The sequence below is a fragment of the Mustela erminea genome, chromosome 1 (assembly GCF_009829155.1).
Source record: "Mustela erminea isolate mMusErm1 chromosome 1, mMusErm1.Pri, whole genome shotgun sequence".
NCBI classification, from domain to species: Eukaryota; Metazoa; Chordata; class Mammalia; order Carnivora; family Mustelidae; genus Mustela; species Mustela erminea.
In genome coordinates, this window is record NC_045614.1 from 178,889,111 (window position 1) to 178,910,799 (window position 21,689).

Genomic DNA, 21,689 nt, shown 5'->3' on the forward strand with positions numbered 1-21,689 from the left:
CAGGCTAAGGGAATAGCAAGAAATAGTCAGAGAGGAGAGCAGCGCAGGTCTGTGGAGATGAGCGCTCAGAAAACGCTCATCTTAGCTCTAGGAATCCTTGAAGGGGGAATCTCATTAAGTAAAAGCAACCTTTCAGTGTTCCCTAGACTAAACTGTGAAACATTTCTGAAAAGCAGAAAATCCTTATTTATGGCAGGAATGTTTGAAATTCAAAAGATAAATGCCATTCGGAATGCAAGCATGTTCTAGGTATCTAATATGTAATGGGACACAGCTGTGATAACAGCCACTGAACCAGGGGCCTCTCTATATCATGTCATTAGTTGACTTGTTATAAGCCGATCTTCTGGCCCTTTTTATAAGGGCCACTGGGGTAAAAAATAAATATATCATGTACTGAACATCTGTGGTTCTGTCACAAAGCACCACTCATATCAACTTTCAAGCTCATATCTTGGGCTACACATGACACCCTTTTAAAAATGGATCTCAACAAAATATATAGATTAGGAACTCATGGGCCTTTATTTCCAAAGGACAAAGGATACGAGAAGGCTTGAGCTATACTCTGGGCAAAACTAATGCATCCTTTTTTCTTATTGTTTTAGTGTATTCTTCCGGGTTCAAAACCATATGTGCACTCTAGATAAGATTCAGGTGAATATTTTATATGTGAGATGTTAAGTGAGGAAAGAAATGTCAAGTGTCACAATCTATTGACTTAGTAAATCATCAAAATCATGAGTCAGTGTTTAAGAACATGCAATTATTAGTAGCAGCTCCTGCCTGAGCCCCCACCCCCAACCTTTTTTTTCTATTTTTTAAACAAATCTATCAGGTCATATGAGAGGTTCTTTCATCTTTTTATGATCAAATTAAAAAAATAATGCTTGTCTCCTTTAGGAAGAAACAGGCAAAGCAAATAAAATATTTGAAATAATTAGGAAATTATACCTGTTATAAAGTATTTCAGAGAAAAGTAAACATTATTAATCTACATAATGAAATAGTTCGTGATATTAAACACTAATATAGTTATGAGAGGCTTATTTCATAGAGAAGGTATGGGGGAAGGAAGAAATCCAGTCAGATTTTAAGTAATCTAGGTAAGATAAGATAGAACAAGCGTAGCAATGAACATAGTAAGAAGTGGGCAGATTCTGATGGATTTGGAAGGCATATGTTTTTATGAAAATGCTGATGGATCAGATGTAACGGTGTGAGGGAAAGAAAGGAGGCAAGCATAAATCTAACAGCTTTGGTCTAAATAACCTGGAAGGACAGAGTTGGTCTTAAGATGAAGATATCTGTGGGTTATCAGTCCCATATTAGCAACTGACAACAAGATCGTATGGGTGAGAAGAAGAATGCTACTCCAAGTGGTCCAACTTTACCCTTACCGGTTTGTGGAAGGATCTTAGGAGTAAGATGGACAACATTTATCTAATTAGTGATAAAGTTCTGGCAAGTGATATCACTTTTCTGTTTACAGAAGTGAAGTTCTCTTTGAAATACAGTTCAGGACATGAAAACCGGGGATTGATTTAAGTACATTGTTAAGCTGTAAGAGTCCTGGTGACACATGGTTGAACTAACTTCCTGAAAGCAGTAAGTTGTTTACTGACAGTTGGGAAAACCACTGTATTGGGAAGTCCTGGGTCCAAATTCTCCTCAGCCACCTAAGCTAGATAAATAGGGCTAGAGAACTAGTCTTAAAACAGCTTTTTCTTCCATCAGTTAGGGTAATGATGCTCCAAGTATAGAGATTTTTAAGGCTTCAATGATACCTATAAAATACCCAGTACCAGTGTTTAGCAAATTGCTGGCACTCCACACCTGGTTGATACTTTACATAACACATATGCTGATTTTTGTTTCCATTCAACATAAAAAGTAGCCTTTAGGCTACTACAACTGGAAGATACACACAAATACACACAAAATAGCTAATGTCCACCAATCCAATAAGAAATAACAAAACAAAATAATAAATAAGAAACTACTAATAGCAGAGAAATGATTATTTCTGAAAAAAAATATATAAACTTTTAAAACTTCATCCAGTATTCTAAAAATTATAGTAAATGGTAATTTAAATACCAGTATTACATATGAAATCCACATTTAGAATCTTTTTAAGTACTTCCCAAGAAGATAAACTCATCTCCCAATTAAGTGTATATGCAGGTTGATCAATATAAAGAATGGTGGATTATTCCTTTATATCTAATTTCTCTGATATATTTCTTTTTGAAACTCATTTCACTAGTTTTTTATTTGTAATAGAGTGAGCAGTGTCTTTTAACTTTCAGAAATAGGTGATATTCGTAAACATGGATGTCCTAAAAAATATTAGCAGATAGAGTAGTAAAACCTGGCATACTATTAAGTCATCAGTGTTAAATTATGGCTATGTATCTTTAGAAAAATTTTAATTCATGCTTATAAAGATTATTATAAAGATTATTATGAATGTTTCTAAAATTTTGACATTTTCTTAATTTGCTGAGATAGTTTTTTCCATGATAATTACTATCAATGATTTCAGTGTATTCTAATTTCATATATTTTATGTGGTAACTGTCTATAAATTTGTATATTTAAATAGAACGCTTCATTACATATAGTTAAAAAGCTTGGTTTATCAGCAGAAGAGTGAACGCGCAGATTGATGAGTGAGACCGATGTGGAGTTTCACTAGACAGATGTAAATATCTGGTCTTATCCCACTATTATAAGTTTGTATATTTTGACTAAGTGCTTTATACAACCCAGACACATTCAGCTGGGATATCATTAAATTTGGCATGAAACTATCACTTAATTTGTACATAATTTTCCTTTTTCCTGTTTGTGGAAATACTCGAGATAGTATTCTGTTTTTTAGCATCTAAAGTCTCTCCTTTAGAAATAATAATTTTCAAAAATGTGAAGCTATTACACATAATTTGGCATTATCTGTGAGTCTGAGATAAATCTGTTTCATTGGGTGGCTTCACTGAGCGGCTGATGCTTGTTGAAGTCTCCTGGCAGCTGGCTTTGCCTGCCTTTTCTTGGCCAAACCAATCAATTTCATGCTGGTTGCTTAAAATCTTTAAGATCTCTTACTAAACTGAGAGCTCCTTGAAAATAGTAGCCACATCTTAATCATCACTTTATCCACAGTGCACCCAGGATAGTACCTGGCGATACTAGTACTCGGTCATCACTTAGGCAACAGAAAAGAGCAATTAATCATGTGTGTGATTTACCGACAGAGAAAACAAGGAGTTACCTAAAAGTTATTTTGATCTTCAAGACTGCATTTCTTGCTCATGTGCCAAAAGTTCATTAAATATACTAACTACCAAGCAAGTGTTGGTCACTTAATAGTAGCAAGCATTATACAGGATATTACAGGCATTGGTTCTCATCTTTACCCTATCTCAGTGTAGAGCTAATCCTTATTTAATAAATAAGAAAGAATAAAAATACCCAAATGTAATCAATTTAGTAGAAAAGAGATTTTCTCCTCTCAGATCTGTTAGACTTTATAAACATTTTATAATTTCACTCTTTCTGAGCTATACATTCTTCTTGAGCTTTGAATATACACACACATGCACATACACACATAAATAGCAAGTTGTAAAACTTCATTCTTTATCTAGCTATTTCATATCAGGACTTCAGTAAGGACATCTATCTTCTATCTGTAATAATAAGCATTTATGAAAATAGCTTAAAATGGATGCATATTTCAAGGAAGATTGATGGGATTATTTTTAGAACTACTCAGAAATAAAAATTTCCAACTAGATCAAGTTTTTCTACCATATCAATTCAAATCAATAAAGAACTATGTTATGTTCTTTTGTTATGTTCTATATTATGTTTACTGAAAGTTAATGGCATATTAGGGAATGTATTTCAGATGTCAATGATGAGAAACCTTTTTGAAACCATTTTTATATAGAAGGAAAATAAATTAAGCCTTACTCAATGAAACAAAAATAGAGAATCTTTTTCCTGGTGTATTGGAAATCTGCATAACTGTAATAAGTATTCCTTAGAGGATATATACACAACCTCCACAGGTGGAAAAAGTTGGACAAACTTGCTCAAAATCTGTATGCAAGTAACAAGATGAAAAAACACATAAATAGCACATGAAGAAAAACATTTTTCTTTAATATCTGTAGAGAGCATAATTTTTGGCATTTAAAATATTCTCTTGGAAATATAATAAACTTACTGAAATATACTTCAAGAAAGAACTAATATTCTAATGATAAAAGACGAGTATTTCCTAAGTAATTGAATTTCTTTTTTTTCCTTTTAGGAATTTGCTTTTATTTCTTAACAGATTAATATGTAATAGGCATGGAGAAGCTACAAAGTTTTAGGAAGTCACACAACGTCTCAAGGTCAAAGTTCATAAGGTGTATTTTTGTTTTCCTAACTAGCTGGTTTTGAGGAACCATGGAGAACAGCCTTCAAGCTTTATTCTTCAAGGACAGCTCCTCAAACCTCCTTATGGCCTTTTTTTTTTTTCTTTTTTTGACACACAATATTACATTAGTTTCAAGTGTACAGCATAGTAGTGTTTCAATTTCTCTATGTTATGCTAGGATCACCACAAGTATAGCTACCATCTGACACCATACATAGCTATCATAATATCATTGACTATATTCCTTATGCTGTGTTTTTTTTTTTTTTTAAGGTTTTATTTATTTATTTGACAGACAGAGATCTACAAGTAGGCAGAGAGTCAGGGAGAGAGAGAGAGGAGGAAGCAGGCTCCCGCTGAACAGAGAGCCTGATGTGGGGCTCGATCCCAGGACCCTGGGATCATGACCCAAGCCGAAGGCTGAGGCTTTAACCCACTGAGCCACCCAGGTGCCCCTATGCTGTGTTTTTTATTCCCATGATTTACTGATTCCATAACTGGGAAATCTGAATCTCCCACCCCTTTTACCATTTTGTTCAAGTTCCTGGCCCCTTTCTTGGTTTTTGACGTTTATAGTTCTATTCTGATTTTTTTGCTTATTTATTGATTCATTTGTTTTTTAGATTCCACATACCAGTGCAATCACGTTGTATTTGTCTTTCTAGTCTTATTTACAGTATTTTAAGTAATCACGAAATCTTTGTTTCACATCACAACATTGTTTCTTTGGTTAGAATTTTATTATTTTAAGTCTATATGAAATGATTGTTAAAATATTTTTTTGCCAGAGGAAGGATTCATATAAATAAAATAACAAATGAGAAAGGAGATTGTTACTCAATTAACACCACAGAAATACAAACAATTATAAGAGAATGTTATGAAAAACTATCTGCCAACACAATGGACAAACTAGAAGAAATGGATAAATTCCTAGAAACATATAAACTACCAAAACGGAAACAGAAAGAAATAGAAAATTCAAACAGACTGGTTACCAGCAAATAAATGGACTTAGTAATCAAAAAACTCCCAACAAACAGAAGTCCAGGGCCAGCTGGCTTCATAGGTGATTTCTACTAAACATTTAAAAAAGAGTTAACTCTTATTCTCAAAATATTCAACATAGAGAAAAAGAAAGAAAAGTTCCAAATTCATTCTGAGTCCGGCATTACCCTGATACCAAAACCAGATGAAGACACCGTAAAAAAGAGAGAAAAAGAGAGAGAGAGAGAAAACTGCATGTCAATACATCTGATGAACATAGATGCAAAAATCCTCAAAAAAATACTAGCAAACCAAATCCAACAATGCATTAAAAAATAATTCACCATGATCAAATGGGTTTTATTCCTGTGTTACCAGGATGGTTAATATTTGCCAATCAATCAACAGTATACAGCATATCAACAAGGAAAAGGATGAGAAACATATAACTATTTTGATAGATGGAGAAATAGCATTCAACAAAGCACAGCATCTATTTATGATAAAAACCCTCAACAAAGTAGATTTAGTGAGAATATACCTCAACATAGCAAAGACCATATATGAAAAGACCACAGCTAACATCATTCTTAATGGGGAAAAACTGAAAGATTTTCCCCAAAGGTCAGGAAAAAGAAGGATCTTTACTCTTGCCACTTTTATTCAACACAGGACTGGAAGTCCTAGCCACAAAAATCAGACAACAAAAAGAAATAAAAGGCATCTAAACTACAAAGGAAGAAGTAAAACTCACTGTTTGCAGATGATGACACTATACATAGAAATCTTGACAGACTCCACCAAGAAACTGCTAGAACTGATAAACGAATTCAGTAAATTTGCAGTATACAAAAATCAATGTACATTGCATTTCTGTTGCATTTCTATACAATACTAATGAAGCAGCAGAAAGAGAAAGCAAGAAACTGATTCCATTTACAATTGCACCAAAAATAATGAGATACCTAGGAAAAAACTTAACCAAGGACAGGAAAGATCTATACTCTGAAAACTATAACACTGATGAAGAAATTCAAGATGATGCAAAGAAATGGAAAGACATTCCATGCTCATGGATTAGAAATGTTAAAATGTCTACATTAGACAAAGCAATCTATACATTTAATGTAAATCCTATCAAAATATCAACCACATTTTCACAGAGCTAGAACGAACAATCTTAAAATTTGTATGGAACCACAAAAGTCCTCGAATAGCCAAAGCAATCTTAATTGGGCTTAATTGCATCACAATTCTGGACTTACATTACAAAGCTATATTATATATATATTATGTTATTTTACAAAGCTATAGTAATCAAAGCAGTATGGTGCTGGTACAAAATAGACACTCAGATCAGTAGAACAGAATAGAAAACCCAGAAATGAACCCACAACTATATAGTCAATTAGTCTTTGACAAAGCAGAGTAAATATTCAATGGGAAAAAGAGACAGTGTTGGGAAAATTGGACAGCAATGTGCAAAAGAATAAAACTGGACCACTTTCTTACAACATACACACACACACAAAAATCAAAATAAGCTAAAGACCTAAATGTAAGACAGGAAGCCATCAAAATCCTAGAAGAGAACACAGGCAGTCATCTCTCTGACATTGGCCATAGCAGCATTTTTTTCTAGATATGTCTCCTAAGGCAAGAGAATTAAAAGCAAAAATAAAGTACCTGAACTTTATAAAAATAGAAAGCTTCTGCACAGCAAAGGAAACAATCAACAAAACTACAAAGCAACATACTGAATGGGAGAAGATATTTACCAATAATAGATAGGTAAAAGGTTAGTATCCAAAATATATAAAGGACTTAAAAACCTTCACACACAAACCTGGTGATTCACAGACCTGTACGCCTGGGGATAAAAACATATGTTTATAAAAAATAAAAAATTAAAAAAAAAAATCTTCACACACAAAAAACAAATAATCTAATTAAAAAAATGAACAGACATTTCTCCAAAGAAGACATACAGATGGCCAACGGACACATGAAAAGATGCTCATTATCACTTACCATCAGGGAAATGCAAATCAAAACTACACTGAGATGTTACCTCACAACTGTCAGACTGGCTAAAATCAACAACACAAGAAACAACAGGTGTTGGGGAGAATGTGGAGAAAAAGGAACCCTCTTGAATTGTTTATGGGCATGCAAACTGGTGGATCCACAATGGAAAAGGTTATGAGGGTTCCTAAAAAAGTTATGGTCCAGCACTTGCACTACTAAAGAATAGGAAAACACTAAGTCAAAGGGATACAAGCACGCTACGTTGTTAACTAGCTGGAATTTAAAACTTAAAAAATAATATTTTGTCATTGATTTCTTCCCATATCTCTGCCCATTTCTTTTCTTTAATCATTATGGACATTCTTTGCTTGACTGTCATTTTATTATTCTTACCCATCCTTTTAATTAATTAATTAACTTATTTATTTATTTATTTATTTATTTATTTATTTATTGAGTAGGCTCCATACCTAGCATGGAGCTCAATGCAGGGCTTCAACTCACAACACTGAGATCAAGGTCTGACCTGACAACAAAAGTCAGACAGATAACTGATTCAACCACCCAAGCACCCCACACATCCCTTTATTTTTTATTTTTTTTTTTAAGATTTTATTTACTTACTTGACAGACAAGTAGGCAGAGAGGTAGGTAGAGACTGAGAGAGGAGGAAGCGGGCTCCCCGCTGAGCAGAGAGCCCGATGCGGAGCTCGATCCCAGGACCCTGGGATCACGACCCGAGCCAAAAACAGGGGCTTTAACCCACTGAGCCACCCAGGCGCCCCACATCCCTTTATTTTATGGATGTTTTGGGGTCTTGTCTTTGCTCAAGTTTCAGCAGAATAGACCAATATAACCAACTGCCTATTAGACATTTTGATTAGACCTTCACAGGGACACCTCTGTGCTGGCTCAAAGCCTATATATATATAGGCACACACACACACACACACACACACACACACACACACACACACACACACACACACAGATGTATGTGTGAATATGTGTGTGATGAAAGGAGCAAGAATAGCTACTTACACTGAGAGTTGTTCCACATTACACATACGAATTTTAATTCTGAAAGAACTGAGGCCTAAACCAATCACATCAAATAGATTTCAGAACTTGATCTCATGTTTTAATATTTATTCGTATATATTTTATTTCATTTTTTATTTCCCTCTAGACAAAACAAGATCGGTATGATTATACTGGAAATGGGGCACAATGACTTTTTAAGCACTTCCTTGGTTACTTATGCTGTCTCTCATTTTTTTACTCCTCACAACAATCTGTGTGAAGTATTTTATCTATTTTAGAAAGGATGCAAGGGCTCCAGTTTAGTCCAGTAACTGCCTTAATTCATTTTTAAATAAAATTGGGAATAAATTCCTCAAAAAATAAAAATAATAATTAATAATACATATTAATGTATGTAATATATAATAATAAATAGTAAATGTTTTATAAAAAATATAAAACAATAGCTATGATAAGTGACCCATTCAGAGGATCGGATTGGGAGCACAGAGAGTCTTTTTGGACACTCATTCCAGAACTCTCCTACCCTGACATATAACCTGTCCTTTAAAGCTAATTCTTAGACAAAATTGTGAACAAAGATTTTCTCTCTTTGATTTGTTATAATTATTTTTTTTCCCTAATGAGATGAAAATAAAAACCAATAAGAGATTATTTCTGGATCATAACAAGTTTTCAAGGTAAATGCTATTTATTCATTTATTTATCTTTAAATATTTGTGTTTTTTATTTATTTTTGAGAGAGAGAGAGAATGGGAACAAGTGGGGGTGGGGAAGAGGGAGAGAATCTTCAAGCAAACTCCCTGCTGACCACAGAGCTCAACGTTCCTCAATCTCAGGACCCAGGAGATCATGATCTGAGCTGAAACCAAGAGTAGAACAGCTAACTGACTCAGCCACTCAGGCGCCCCCAAGATAAATATTCTTAAAGTAGCATTGATTAATAGTAAGCACAATCTTTCAAAGCTACTTTAGAAATTTGGGCTACTTTAGAAAGTTTGGGATAAATAACTCTCTAATAAGGCAATTCAGGTTTCTAGTTCTTATCAGCATTGCTCAAATCATGTGAAATTTTGATTTTAAAAGAAAAAGTATCATATGATCCACATGCCAGTCAGTCAAGATTTTACAATAATACAATAACCATTTTCATATATTTCTTTTTCAGCATTACTTGTTTATTATGAAAAAATTTTGTTATGAAAGAGTCTGGCCAATGGTAGTAAAACATTTGCTTCTGAGAACAGAGCATCTTCTCCTTTTAGATATGTTCATCTACTCAATTTCTCAATGATTTGCACATATTACAATTATTCCCTAAGGACCTTCCATGTTTAATTTAACCCTTAAAGGGTAGAGCACATTTAAAATTTAAATCATTGTTTTTTCTATGTTTTGAAACTAAAAATATTCTGTTGGGGGCAAATAAGAACAATAAAGATTTCTGTTGCCAAAGAAGCATTTTTTGCTCTTGGAAAGATGCAGTGAAGATGGCACAAGTTAGCATTAAATTGCTATTTCTTTCTTAGAATTTATATGCTTTAGTTAACACTGCATTTTCTCCTCTAGCTGCTTGTTGATATGTCTACTCTTGTGAACATCCTTTAGAAGAAGCCAACAAGAAAGACAAGCACAGTCCAGGCACCTGTCTGCTCCATGGATAGTAGTTATGCTAAGGATCAGAAAGGAAGATGGGATGAAATTTTTTTTTTAAAGATTTTATTTATTTATTTGACAGAGAGAGATCACAAGTAGACAGAGAGGCAGGCAGAGAGAGAGAGGGAAGCAGGCTCCCTGCCAAGCAGAGAGCCCGATGCGGGACTCGATCCCAGGACCCTGAGATCATGACCTGAGCTGAAGGCAGCGGCTTAACCCACTGAGCCACCCAGGCGCCCCGGGATAGGTTGAAATTTAATTTGGATCCTGGAATCCCCCGTCTTCATCTACTTGTTCTCTCCATAGAGTTGTTGCTTTAAGTTCACATAAAAGTTCTGAATAACTGTGGGGACAGTCTATGGTTCTGATTTGTTTAGCTTATAGCTCCTGCTGCTGATCTATAATCTGCCTCCATCCCAGGACGTGATGGCTGAAAGGCATCATTAATGTGTTAAACGATGTGGAAGGCTTCAGACACACGAGGAAATATCCCCACAGAGTGATATTCCTAGATGCACGGGTATCTGCCTCAATTTCAAATCAGAAAGAAAGAAGCTAAATGATCACACAAGTAAAATGCACCAGGAAAATTATAATATATATATTCACTCATAATCTCTGAGCCTGACTTGGGCCTCACGTGTTCCCTGAGAGAAATAAAAGGGTGAGATTTCCATTTTCAGAGCTTGTTAATCATACTAGTGAAATAAGGAGGGCAGGATTCATCATAGTGCATTACTGGAATCTTACCTCACTGTTTTGTGGTTGATTTTCATCACACTTTATCATTCTAACTCTCTTCACTGATGTTGCAAAACACCTTCCTCCCTGTTCTGGAAGAATTAATGCAAATTCTTCTGGTATCTACTTTACTTTTAGTCTACATCATTATGTGACAGCATATATTTCTATAAAGACTACACCAATATGTGTTCATATTTTAATAACAGATGCAACTTTGCGCCTTTTCTACCTTTGTACTGAAACATTTGCTTCCTCAGAAACGCTAAAGACTGATCAGCTATCTTTGACATGAGATGTTCCAATATCATATCCATATATGCTGTTCCTAAATTACAGCAGAACAAGGAAGATAGAGTAAACATATTTCAAAATCAGAAATATAGAAGATTTGGAAGTATTGTCTTATCAATGTAAAAAATCAGAGTAGATTCTAAACTTAGCCAAAAGGAACTGATAGTTCTCGGATTCATTTTTTAAAAGGATGTATTGCTTATTTAAGATGTATTAAAGATAGCTGTTTCTTTTTCTACTAATGGACAAATCACATCTTATGATAGAAATTATACACCTACATGCAGAACTCTAGTAGGATAAATTGAAAGAGGAGGGAAAGTCCATTCACTCTAGGTAAGAATCAGGGTCACGATAACATTCATAGAGAAAAAGAAAGTTTAAATGGAACTAGAAAAAAATATTAAAAATGTGCATACTTGGAGCAAAAAAAAAAAAATCAAGATTGGGGAGATATTGAAAATGGAAATACTAGAGCAATACTAGGACCCAGAGAATGGAGAGACAACTCTCTCAACTAACATAAATTCAGAGAAACAGGATGGCATTTACCTAAGTGTCAAACTATGGGTAGTTAGTCCAAAAAATCTAGGATTGATGGGAGTAACTCAGTGTCAACAATCTGGCAACCAGGAATCCAAGTAGAAAAAGGTTCAAGTCCCAAAAAACTATTTTTGGGGTGTTGGATTTATGGCTCGAAAGTTTTAAAAATGCCATGTTAGGCTTGAAAATAATAATTACAGATAATGTTAATACTCATATAAGTCCAATGATGTTATTTATTTCATTCTTTCATTATAATTAAGTCACTCAATTGCCAAGAATTTTATTCATTGACTTTATTTTCTGCTCTTTTCAGTACTTCTTCTTAAAACACAAATTGAATGAAGTTACTCTTCCACTCAAAGTGTTTATCTCTATCCAACATCCCATTATGTAACATTCAGGCTGCTTGGTCTTCCTTGACTCTTCAACCTGAGTTCTTGTTACCCCTTAAACAAGACCAATTTCTTCCTTTCAGCCTAGCCTTCAGGAAACTCAGCTCCAATATTGTGATATGATATATATACTTCTTTTAACGTCTATCTGCTTTATTTCTATTTTTCAAAGTACATTTAATTCTTCTTCAAAGGTTTCCCCAAAATTTCTAACTAATTTAATTACATAGTGTCTTATGTATATTTGTTTGTTTCATATATATTGCTTTTTTAAAAGATTTTATTTATTTATTTCAGACAGAAAGCACATGAACGAGCACAGGCATGGGGGGGAGGGGAATGGGTGGCAGAGAGAGAAGCAGGCTCTGAGCTGAGCAGGGAGCCAGATGTGGGCTTCATGTCCAGGACCCGAGGATCATGACCTGAGCCAAAGGCAGACGTTTAACTGACTGAGTCACCTAGACGCCCCTCATATATATTGTTTTTAATTCTGTACTTAGATTGCAAATTCCTGCACGTCTTGGGCACATATGGCATGCCGGTAAAAGAGGCATTCAAACATATTTGTTGACCTCTTAACACTTTTTACACATATTTCAGTGGAAAAAAGTTGCTAAGAAGTAAAATATTTTTATTTAAATTCCTACTTTTTATCTTGGAATCTATTACAGACTATTATAATTAATCACATCATTTACTTATAAATGCTATAACCAAGAATTTTATTTTATTTTATTTTTAAAGATTTTATTTATTTATTTGACAGAGAGAGATCACAAGTAAGCAGAGAGGCAGGCAGAGAGAGAGAGAAGGAAGCAGGCTCCTGGCTGAGCAGAGAGCCAGATGCGGGGCTTGATCCCAGGACCCTGGGATCATGACCTGAGCTGAAGGCAGAGTCATTAACCCACTGAGCCACCCAGGTGCCCCTATAACCAGGAATTTTAGAAATTGACATTAAGAATGGTGAACAAACTGTGAGGATCTAAAACAACTGAAAGGAAAAATCAGTAGCATGGAACAACTTCTTATATGTAAAAGATGAACCAAAGATGCTTCCAAGTGTTAGATTAGGATCTGGTGAACTAGGGAAATGATGGTTATCTTGGCAAAGAGGAAAAATAAATAAGGAAAGAAAGTTGTTTGAGGGAGAATATATTTAATTTTGAATGATGAAAATTTCCATTAAACAATCATTCATTCCGTAAACATTTGAGTGATTACAAGGTGCTAGAAGGCATTGTTCTATGTCTGAGAAATACAAATGCGAACATCAGAGAAGATTCACAGCCTCATGAAATTTATATTCTTCCTGACACTTTAACATAAAGATACAAATAGGAAATTATTGAAGGGCAGAAATCAAACCTTAGTATGAATGAGAGAACAAAAGAAGTAAGGATTACACTATAAAATGTGTGTGTGTGTGTGTGTGAGAGAGAGAGAGAGAGAGAGAGAGAGTGTGTGTGTGTGTGTGTATTATCTTAGTCTGAAAATTAGGAGAAAAAATAGGATGAAATCTTGAAGATCACACACTATGTCAATATTATTATTGCTGCTTCTGTTATTTCATTCTTTGTAACTTCCTCTAAGATGAAGGAAAACCTCAACAACTGCCCAAAAGGCAAAGAAAAAGAGACAGGAGCGCTCGTGCTGAAGGTGCTAGAGGAGAAGGAAATTTGTTTGAGAGCACATTCTATAAAAATTCTGGAATCGGTGTAAGTTAGTAAGTACAAAGTGAGGAAATTAGACTTAAAGAAGGTAGGTTTGAGGTGGGGGGAGTTGTATGTTCTTCTTCCTCTTAACCTTTACAGTCTTGAAAGTGAGGACAATGTAATGGGAGGCAAAACACTTTGCTGTGTCTCCTCTAATCTCAACACAACTCACAAAACATTTCGCTTCTGGTTAATAAATGTGTAACACACACCTTGCAATTCTGACCCATGAGCTGGGTCTCCTACAACTGACTTCAATTCTGATACTATCTACCTGGAATTAGCATTGGACCCACAGGTTAAGGGCTGTCTCCCTGTCCTCCGTTCAGCTGCTAATCTCAAATCCAGGTTGGTATCTGTGATTCTCTCCCACCAGCTCTCAATCAGAGAGAGATTTCTCCTTGGGTCCAACTAATTTGCTACAGTAGCTCATGGAATGCAGGAAATATATATTTTTAAAGATTTTATTTATTAATTTGACAGACAGAGATCACAAGTCGGCAGAGAGGCAGGCAGAGAGAGAGGAGGAAGCAGGCTTTCCGCGGAGCAGAGAGCCCGATGCAGGGCTCAATCCCAGGACCCTGGGATCATGACCTGAGCTGAAGGCAGAGGCTTTAACCCACTGAGCCACCCAGGCACCCCCAGGAACCATTTTTTTACTAGATTACCAGCTTCTTATGAAAAGATACAACTCAGGAACAGCCAGATGGGCGAGATGTGTACGGCAAGGTGTAGCCGAAGAGGCACAGAGCTTCCCCCTTCTTTCCAGGCATGTCATCTACCAGCACCTGTATGTGTTCACCAACCCAGAACCTTTCTAAATCCCAACTTCTGGGCTTTTAGGGAGGCTTAATTATATAGGCAAGAATGATTATATCATTGGCCCCTGGTGATTGAAATCCATCTCTAGCCCCTGTCCCTATTCCTGGAGTTGGGGGTGGGAATAGGGGACCTGAAAGTTTCAACCTTCTAATCACAGGGTTTGGTTCCTCTGGCAATCAGACCCCATCCTTAGAGCTTTTCCAAAAGCCGATTCATTAGCGTAAATGCAGGCCTGGTTGGAGGGGGTTATTATGAATAACCAAATATACCTTTATTACTCTCATCACTTAAGAAATTCCAGGGGTTTTAGGAGCATTATGTCCTGAACTGGGACCAAGACCAAATGTATTATTTCTTATTATAAATCACAGTATCCCCGAGGGAAAATCATCTGTGGAGAAGGAGGACATGAAGGTTGAGATTAGGTTTGCTGAAGAGTAGAGATGATAAGGACGGTCTAGCACAGAACCCCTCTAAGAAACTCTTTGACAGACGACTGAGAAGCAAGGACCAAATTTACTAGGGATGGCATAAGTTAGAGCAAATGTTCCAACAATCTCCCTCTCTGTCTCCATGGCTAAGCATTTATTTTTGTAGCCACATGGCATGAGTCACAGGATGACAGAAAGAATTTGAGGGTAAAAGAATGGAATTGGAGTTGGGAGACATAAATAAAAAGTTTGATCTCTTGATGAAATGTTGAAAAGGCCTCTGGGATCTCAGTTTTTCTAGATGTAAAATGGGGGTGGGTGAACCTCAGAACTGAAAGGCCCTAAAGTCTCTATTAGTGCTCCCTATTTTAGCCTAAGATCATCACATGCTATAGGATAGTGAAAAGTGGCCAGCTGCTAGGATGGAGGTTGAGAATAAACTGAGACAGTCCACTAGTGGAATGATTATTTCCAGAACTGAGAAGTAAATACATTCACTCAGGGAAGAAAACAAAAAGTCACAACTTACACCAAGTTATAACTTTACAGATTTTTTTTTTCACAATTTGCAATTCTTTCTGAACATGTTTGCCAGATTCATAGATAGATACAATCTTTATGTAGAGTCCATGCTTTTGATCTCACTGGCATACTTTGTGAAAGTATTGAACAAATATCCGAATTTACAACATAATCCTCTACAATTTAGAAGGTGGCTTATCATGTGGTCATCGCAAGGCTTTCACAATGTAATCAAGCGAAAAATCAACAAACTCAATCTCAGAAACTAAATTAAACAAGACACATTCACGTTCCTCCTTTATATCCTTGTCAAAGATAGAGAGCCTAGGAGGAATTTAAACACCATGGCATCATATCTGTCACAGCCGTATCTTTCTAGTGGTAGGAGCTCATTTTTCAAGGCTACCAGTCCATTAACCTTCACAAGAACAAAAATAAAGCAAAACAAAGAAACACTCCCTGGAGAAATGGCATTGCTCCTAATCTTGGTTATATATCTTACTGTGGGGATTTGAAGATGGGACAAAGACCTTTATCGCCCCAGGCACACGAAATGATACAGACACCCTGAAATAAATATATAAAGTGCTTAGTGCTGCATAGTGTAGACAAATTTGTAATTTTTTACAAAAATGATAGTGGGGTTAGAGAGAGTAACTGATATCATCCCTGTTAAATTTGTCTTACCTCGTGATTTGTAACTGGGAGGGCCAAAGCATCAACCCCATTTATTTTTGAATGTCTTGGCCTGCTCTTGGTTGCCCTTACCTCGATTCATTCACTGTATATATCTGGAACTATTAGTTTCCTGATAAATGCATTGTCAGAAAGCCAGAGGCCAATGATAAGATAGGAAATAAGGAGCTCTTGCTTGTTTTTATACGTTGCTGTTTGACTTGGGAGATAATTATAACACAGATTGATGCTCCTATTTTAAACAAGGTAGTAAATCAGCATGAAATGTAGGATTTGGGAAAGCCATGTGCCACATAATTATAATTTCTTAAAATCCCTGTGTTCACTGAATATGAGAAGCTGTAATCATGCAATATATAGCAACAGAATTACTCATCTCTTTCTCTCATGGAAGACAGTTAAGTAAACCTAAGTTACAAATTTTTAAATACTATTAGTTATGACGTTTAAATGCCGTTAACTGAAGTGAAGCAAAACATATGTTGTTTGATCTGGGATCTAGATTCCGGTGGAGAAAAGTACAGATTCAGTAAACCAGATTAAAATAATGACACAGCACACTTCATTTAAAAGTCACGGCTTTTCCACAAATAAAGTTTACTTATCACCAAGAGAGAATGTAAAAATATAAGAGTTCCATCAGCATAGGCGAGCAGAAGCAAAGTAGGAACAAAAGAGGGCTGTGGAATCAGATAGGGAGACGTCTGCACATGGACTCTGCCAGGGATAATAATCAAAATACCTATTAATCACATAGCAGGGACAAGGTCCCCTCAAGAAGGAGGAGTTCCAGTGCAGGACAGCAAAGACCTCCCCCCACCTCCCCACCTTATGCCAGCATTTATCCTTTGGTTGCCAAATTATGGGAGAGGACAAGTAGAGCTGAGACACTGCGTTTAGCAGGCTACCCAGGGTACCTGAGAAATGAACCAATACAGAGCTATTTGTGTAACTCCCCTGCAGAAGTAGTTAGAACTACTTTGAACTAGTACAGAAGTGGTGCAAAATTTTAACCATGAGCAGACTCATTCTGATGCATATTTATGGAATATTAGCCCTGGGTGACAGCTCTTAACTGTGCAACTTTGGTGATTTAACTAATCTTCCTGAGCCAGCCAAGTGAAACAAAAGAGTTGTCTTTTAGCTAGTTTTTTGGCTGCTGCTCTAAGACCTTTCCCAGCCAAAGAGAGAATTTAATCAGCTCTCTTTACCTTCGCCAACGCCATCCAGTACACCTCTTGCTATCCTCAGAGCAAAGGGCGAGTCCCATGAGACAGCAGAAGGGCTTCCAAATTCAAGCCACATGCAAGTAAGAGGCAAAGTTGACTCTCCATCCTGACTTCCAGCTCCAAGGTGAACCCACCTGGGAGCAGACCCAAGAATCTGTAGTTCTAGTTGAAGCGTTCTCAGGCCACATTCTGTCTTTTTTCTCCCCTTTTGGCTCCATTATTTATTTCCATATAAACGATCAATGATATTTCTGTCATGAGCTGCTTGGAAGGTAGTATCCCTAATTACAGTATCTGAGAGCAACAATTTTATACAATGAGCATCAGCTTAACTTTGCACAGGCTTTGCTGCCTACAAAAGAAAATGGTTTATTTCTCATTCATCACAGTTATCAATAATGGAAACACTGTGATCACCTTATCTCAAAGGGGCACCACGGGTATGTCACATGTGTTAGTCTTTGTCAAGTATGACCTTCCCATATATTTGAGAGAATCACAACTGAAATCCCATAAGTAATTTTGGACTCCTCACTGCTTAAAAAACAAAACAAAAACACAAAAGCCATAGTCACGAATTATCAGAGAAGGAGAAAACACAGAGAAGATTAAAGGGGTGATTGAAAGAACAAGATTTACTAATAGTAAAGGGAACAGAACGTTGTGGATGTAAAGACAAAGAAAGCTGAGAAGTATGCTTATTGTTTAATTTTCCCATTTCCTACTAAAGGTCATTGTCTTACAACCTGGCAACGTAGCATTTTGTTTCAATTGGAAAAAGATTGTCGGTGAAAAATATAAAAGTAATTTTATATTTGCAAATTTTTAGATCAGTCATTTCAACTCTTCTTCATTAAGACCTCTTTTCACTACGCTTCTCTACAAGTTCCTTTGAATTTTAAGTACAAATTATATCTATCAAATAAAATGGATTTATTTTATTTTTTTTATTAATCAGAGAATAATCTCAGCAAATAACACTCAGAGCTACTGAGGAGCATAAAATAGCTGAATAGTTATATAAAAATATGATATAATTATAACATAGATAAAGGTATTTCTAGTTTTAAGTGTTCTGCATAACTTTTTGCAAGCTACGTTTCAATGTCTGTTAAGTTCTTTGGAATATCAAAATGTATCAAGGAGGCCCACCAGTACCATCTCCAGTGTTCCAATTATTTAAAGATTCCCTATTGAAAAGCAATTGATTAGACCAGTTTAAAATTATCTAAAAAATTTGATCATTCCAACTTAAAGAATTAAATTGAGTTATTCAATGTAACATAACTGTCTAAATGTGACAGAAAAGAAAATTCTGGGGGTCTTTCTAAAAAATTGTTTTCTCAACCTTTTTTCCACTCCCTCTGTCAAAACCATTACTTGGCTCAGAGACGGCAGGAGTAGGAAGACTCCAGCATGTACTCACCAGCCTGGTTGGTCGTGATGCTGACTGCAGCGACCTGTCTTGGTGGCGAGCTCAGCTCTGACACCCCGTTAATGGCATCGATCTCAAAGGTGTAGTTAGTATGTGCCAGGAGGTCTGTCACTGTCACCGTGGTGTTGGTGAGTCCAAACTGTCGAGGGAGGAAGCGGACATTTGGGCTGCATGGCTCACACTGTTTTATATTCCACCCACATTTTTTACATATGATGTTGAAGGTAACATCTTTCCGGCCTCCTGTGTCCAGGGGCCAACTCCAGTCCAGGATGACCGAGGTCTCGTTTATATTAGAGATAACATTTCTTGGTGCAGATGGAGGTCCTGCAAAGTAGTTCAACAAAGATTAATGAGCCTCACTTCTGTTTTCTACTACAAGGGAAATAGATAATTTACAATGGAACTGAAAGAGGTAAATAACCATCTTGTCTCTATTATATACTTTTAATTCATCCTTAGAGGATCCATGAGATTATAGACACATGGATTCAAGAGCACTGTCCTCCCTAAGCCATGAACGGGGGAGTTTTGATTCAAGTTGAAGATGCATTCACATAGTTCAACAAGGGAATGTACTACTAAATTCAATGCCCTCGTGAATAGTTATGAAAACTTTACTATTAGTTTTATAAATCTTAGTCCTTTTTCCCTGTGACCTATGACCAACATATAACAAGAGGGAATAGAAATGTAAAAACACAAATCCCATGACTATCACCTCCCCTAGTCTGTCAAATGTAATATAAGATCTAAACCAAGATAAAGAAAATTCTCCTTCTTTCTGGGGGTCCTGTTGCAGGAAGTGCTTTAAAAACTAATTCATTTTGCGTGATAAATGTTGCATTTGTGGTGAGCCAAGCATGGAGAGTGAAGCAGAGAAAGCTTTCAACTTGCACATGGATAACGGAAGGAAATGGGCCAAATGCTTAAAAATAAATAAATAAAAATAAAAAATTAAAAAAGTGCCATAACAAGAATTAAAAATAAAATAAAACAAACATGGAGGCATGGGTTGCAGCAAAACTACTCACGGGTACAAGCCATGGATGGAGGGTCTTTGTCTGCTCGGAAGTAATTATTCTCACACCTGCAGTTCACTGAACCATCTTCCTGAGTAGAACTGTGGGGTGGGCACTTGGCACATTTCATATTACCATCCGCAGCCTTGTAGAAACCTGGTCGGCAAGCTACAAACAAAATGGCTCTTTTAAATTCTGAGATAATTTTGAAAATGTATTTTTGAAAGTATGTAAAACAGATTTCCGAATGTTAGGGTATGCATTCATTATGAATAAAAATCCACCCCACCGCCCCCCCCAAGAAGTTACAGAAGCAAATAATGTGGCCCAGTGTCGTTTCTCCACATATACATTTGAATTTACACCAAATGTTAAGGGGAAAAAAACCCCGAAGATTTAGATTATTTTGGCACTAGAGTGTGAGGAAATTTCCAGCTCATGTTTTCACAGCTTTCCTTGGCATTGAACTATTTGTGGAGAAAATACAGCAAAGCCATGTCATCATGTAGCCATTCCCTTTTAAAACATGATGCAATGTGTACACTTTCTGTACTGCAGTTAGCCCTGCACTACATACTTGCTCGGTTTTTATGGGTTTTTGTGTGTACAACTCTATCTCCACAAATTGTAAGCAACTGAAGGAAGAAATCGTGGCTTCGTTATTTTAAGATTCTTGATGCGTGGTTTCCAGGAGCATTTTTTTTTTTTTTTTTTTTTTTTTTTCCCTGCCTTGACAGTGTTGTTCCTTAACTTCTATAGCAATGGCTTAAACTGAGATTTTAATGTATTTCCTTGTTTGAATCTCAAAAACATAGTGAGGTGTAATTTCTATTTCAGTATAGTTCCTTGTCTATATCTCAAATACATGGGAGGTATAATTTCTATTTAAACTGATCTAATTGTGAATTGTTACTAGGTTAAGGTTGTTCTTTTTTTTTTTTTTTTAAGATTTATTTATTTTAGGGGCACCTGGGTGGCTCAGTTGGTTAAGCATCTGTCTTTGGTTCAAGTCATGATCCTGGGGTCCTGGAATAGAGCCAGGAAGGGCTCCCTACTCTGCTCAGCGGGGAGTCCTCTTCCCCCTCTGCTCCTCCCCTTTTGCCCCTCCTCGTGCTCCTGTTCTCTCTCTCTTAAATAAATAAAATCTTTAAAAAAATATTTATTTATTTTAGTGAGAGACACCAAGATCATGACCTGAGCTGAAGTTAAGAGTGGGCTGCTTAACCAACCGAACTACCCAGGTTCTCCAAAATTAAAGCTTTTTTTTTTTTTTTTTGATTAATTTTTTTTAAAAGATTTTATTTATTTATTTGACAGAGAGAGAGAGAGAGTAAAAGAGAGCATGAAAGGGGAGAAGGTCAGAGGGAGAAGCAGACTCCCCGCACAGCTGAGAGCCCGATGTGGGACTCCAGGATCATGAACAGAGCCAAAGGCAGTGGTTTAAAAAACTGAGCCACCCAGGCACCCAGAGTAAAGCTTTATAAGTAAGTGTCATCTTTTTTTCTAGACATCTCTGAATGACATTTAAGTCCAATTAATCGTGATGAAGTATTGATTTCAGCTGCCTATTTAACATTCTTCATATATTTACTGCTTTAACAGAAATATGCCTCTACTATATTAGTTTTGCTTAATCTGTATATTAAATTCAAAATGCTGTAATGTTTCATGTGATCCAGTACCAAAGTTAAATTGAGAAC

The 21,689-nt window shown here is 36.1% G+C and overlaps 1 protein-coding gene across 2 annotated transcripts in view; it reads right to left on the reverse strand.

Annotated features, from left to right (window-relative positions):
- Positions 1–21,689, reverse strand: part of EPHA3 (EPH receptor A3) — a 354,141-nt gene that overhangs the window by 105,093 nt on the left and 227,359 nt on the right. For both annotated transcript variants that reach the window (XM_032351772.1, XM_032351763.1), the window contains exons 4-5: positions 20,002–20,157; positions 18,959–19,294 (exon numbers count right to left, since the gene is read on the reverse strand). In XM_032351772.1, the coding sequence (XP_032207663.1) occupies positions 18,959–19,294; positions 20,002–20,157 (492 nt within the window). The remainder of the gene's footprint in view (positions 1–18,958; positions 19,295–20,001; positions 20,158–21,689) is intronic.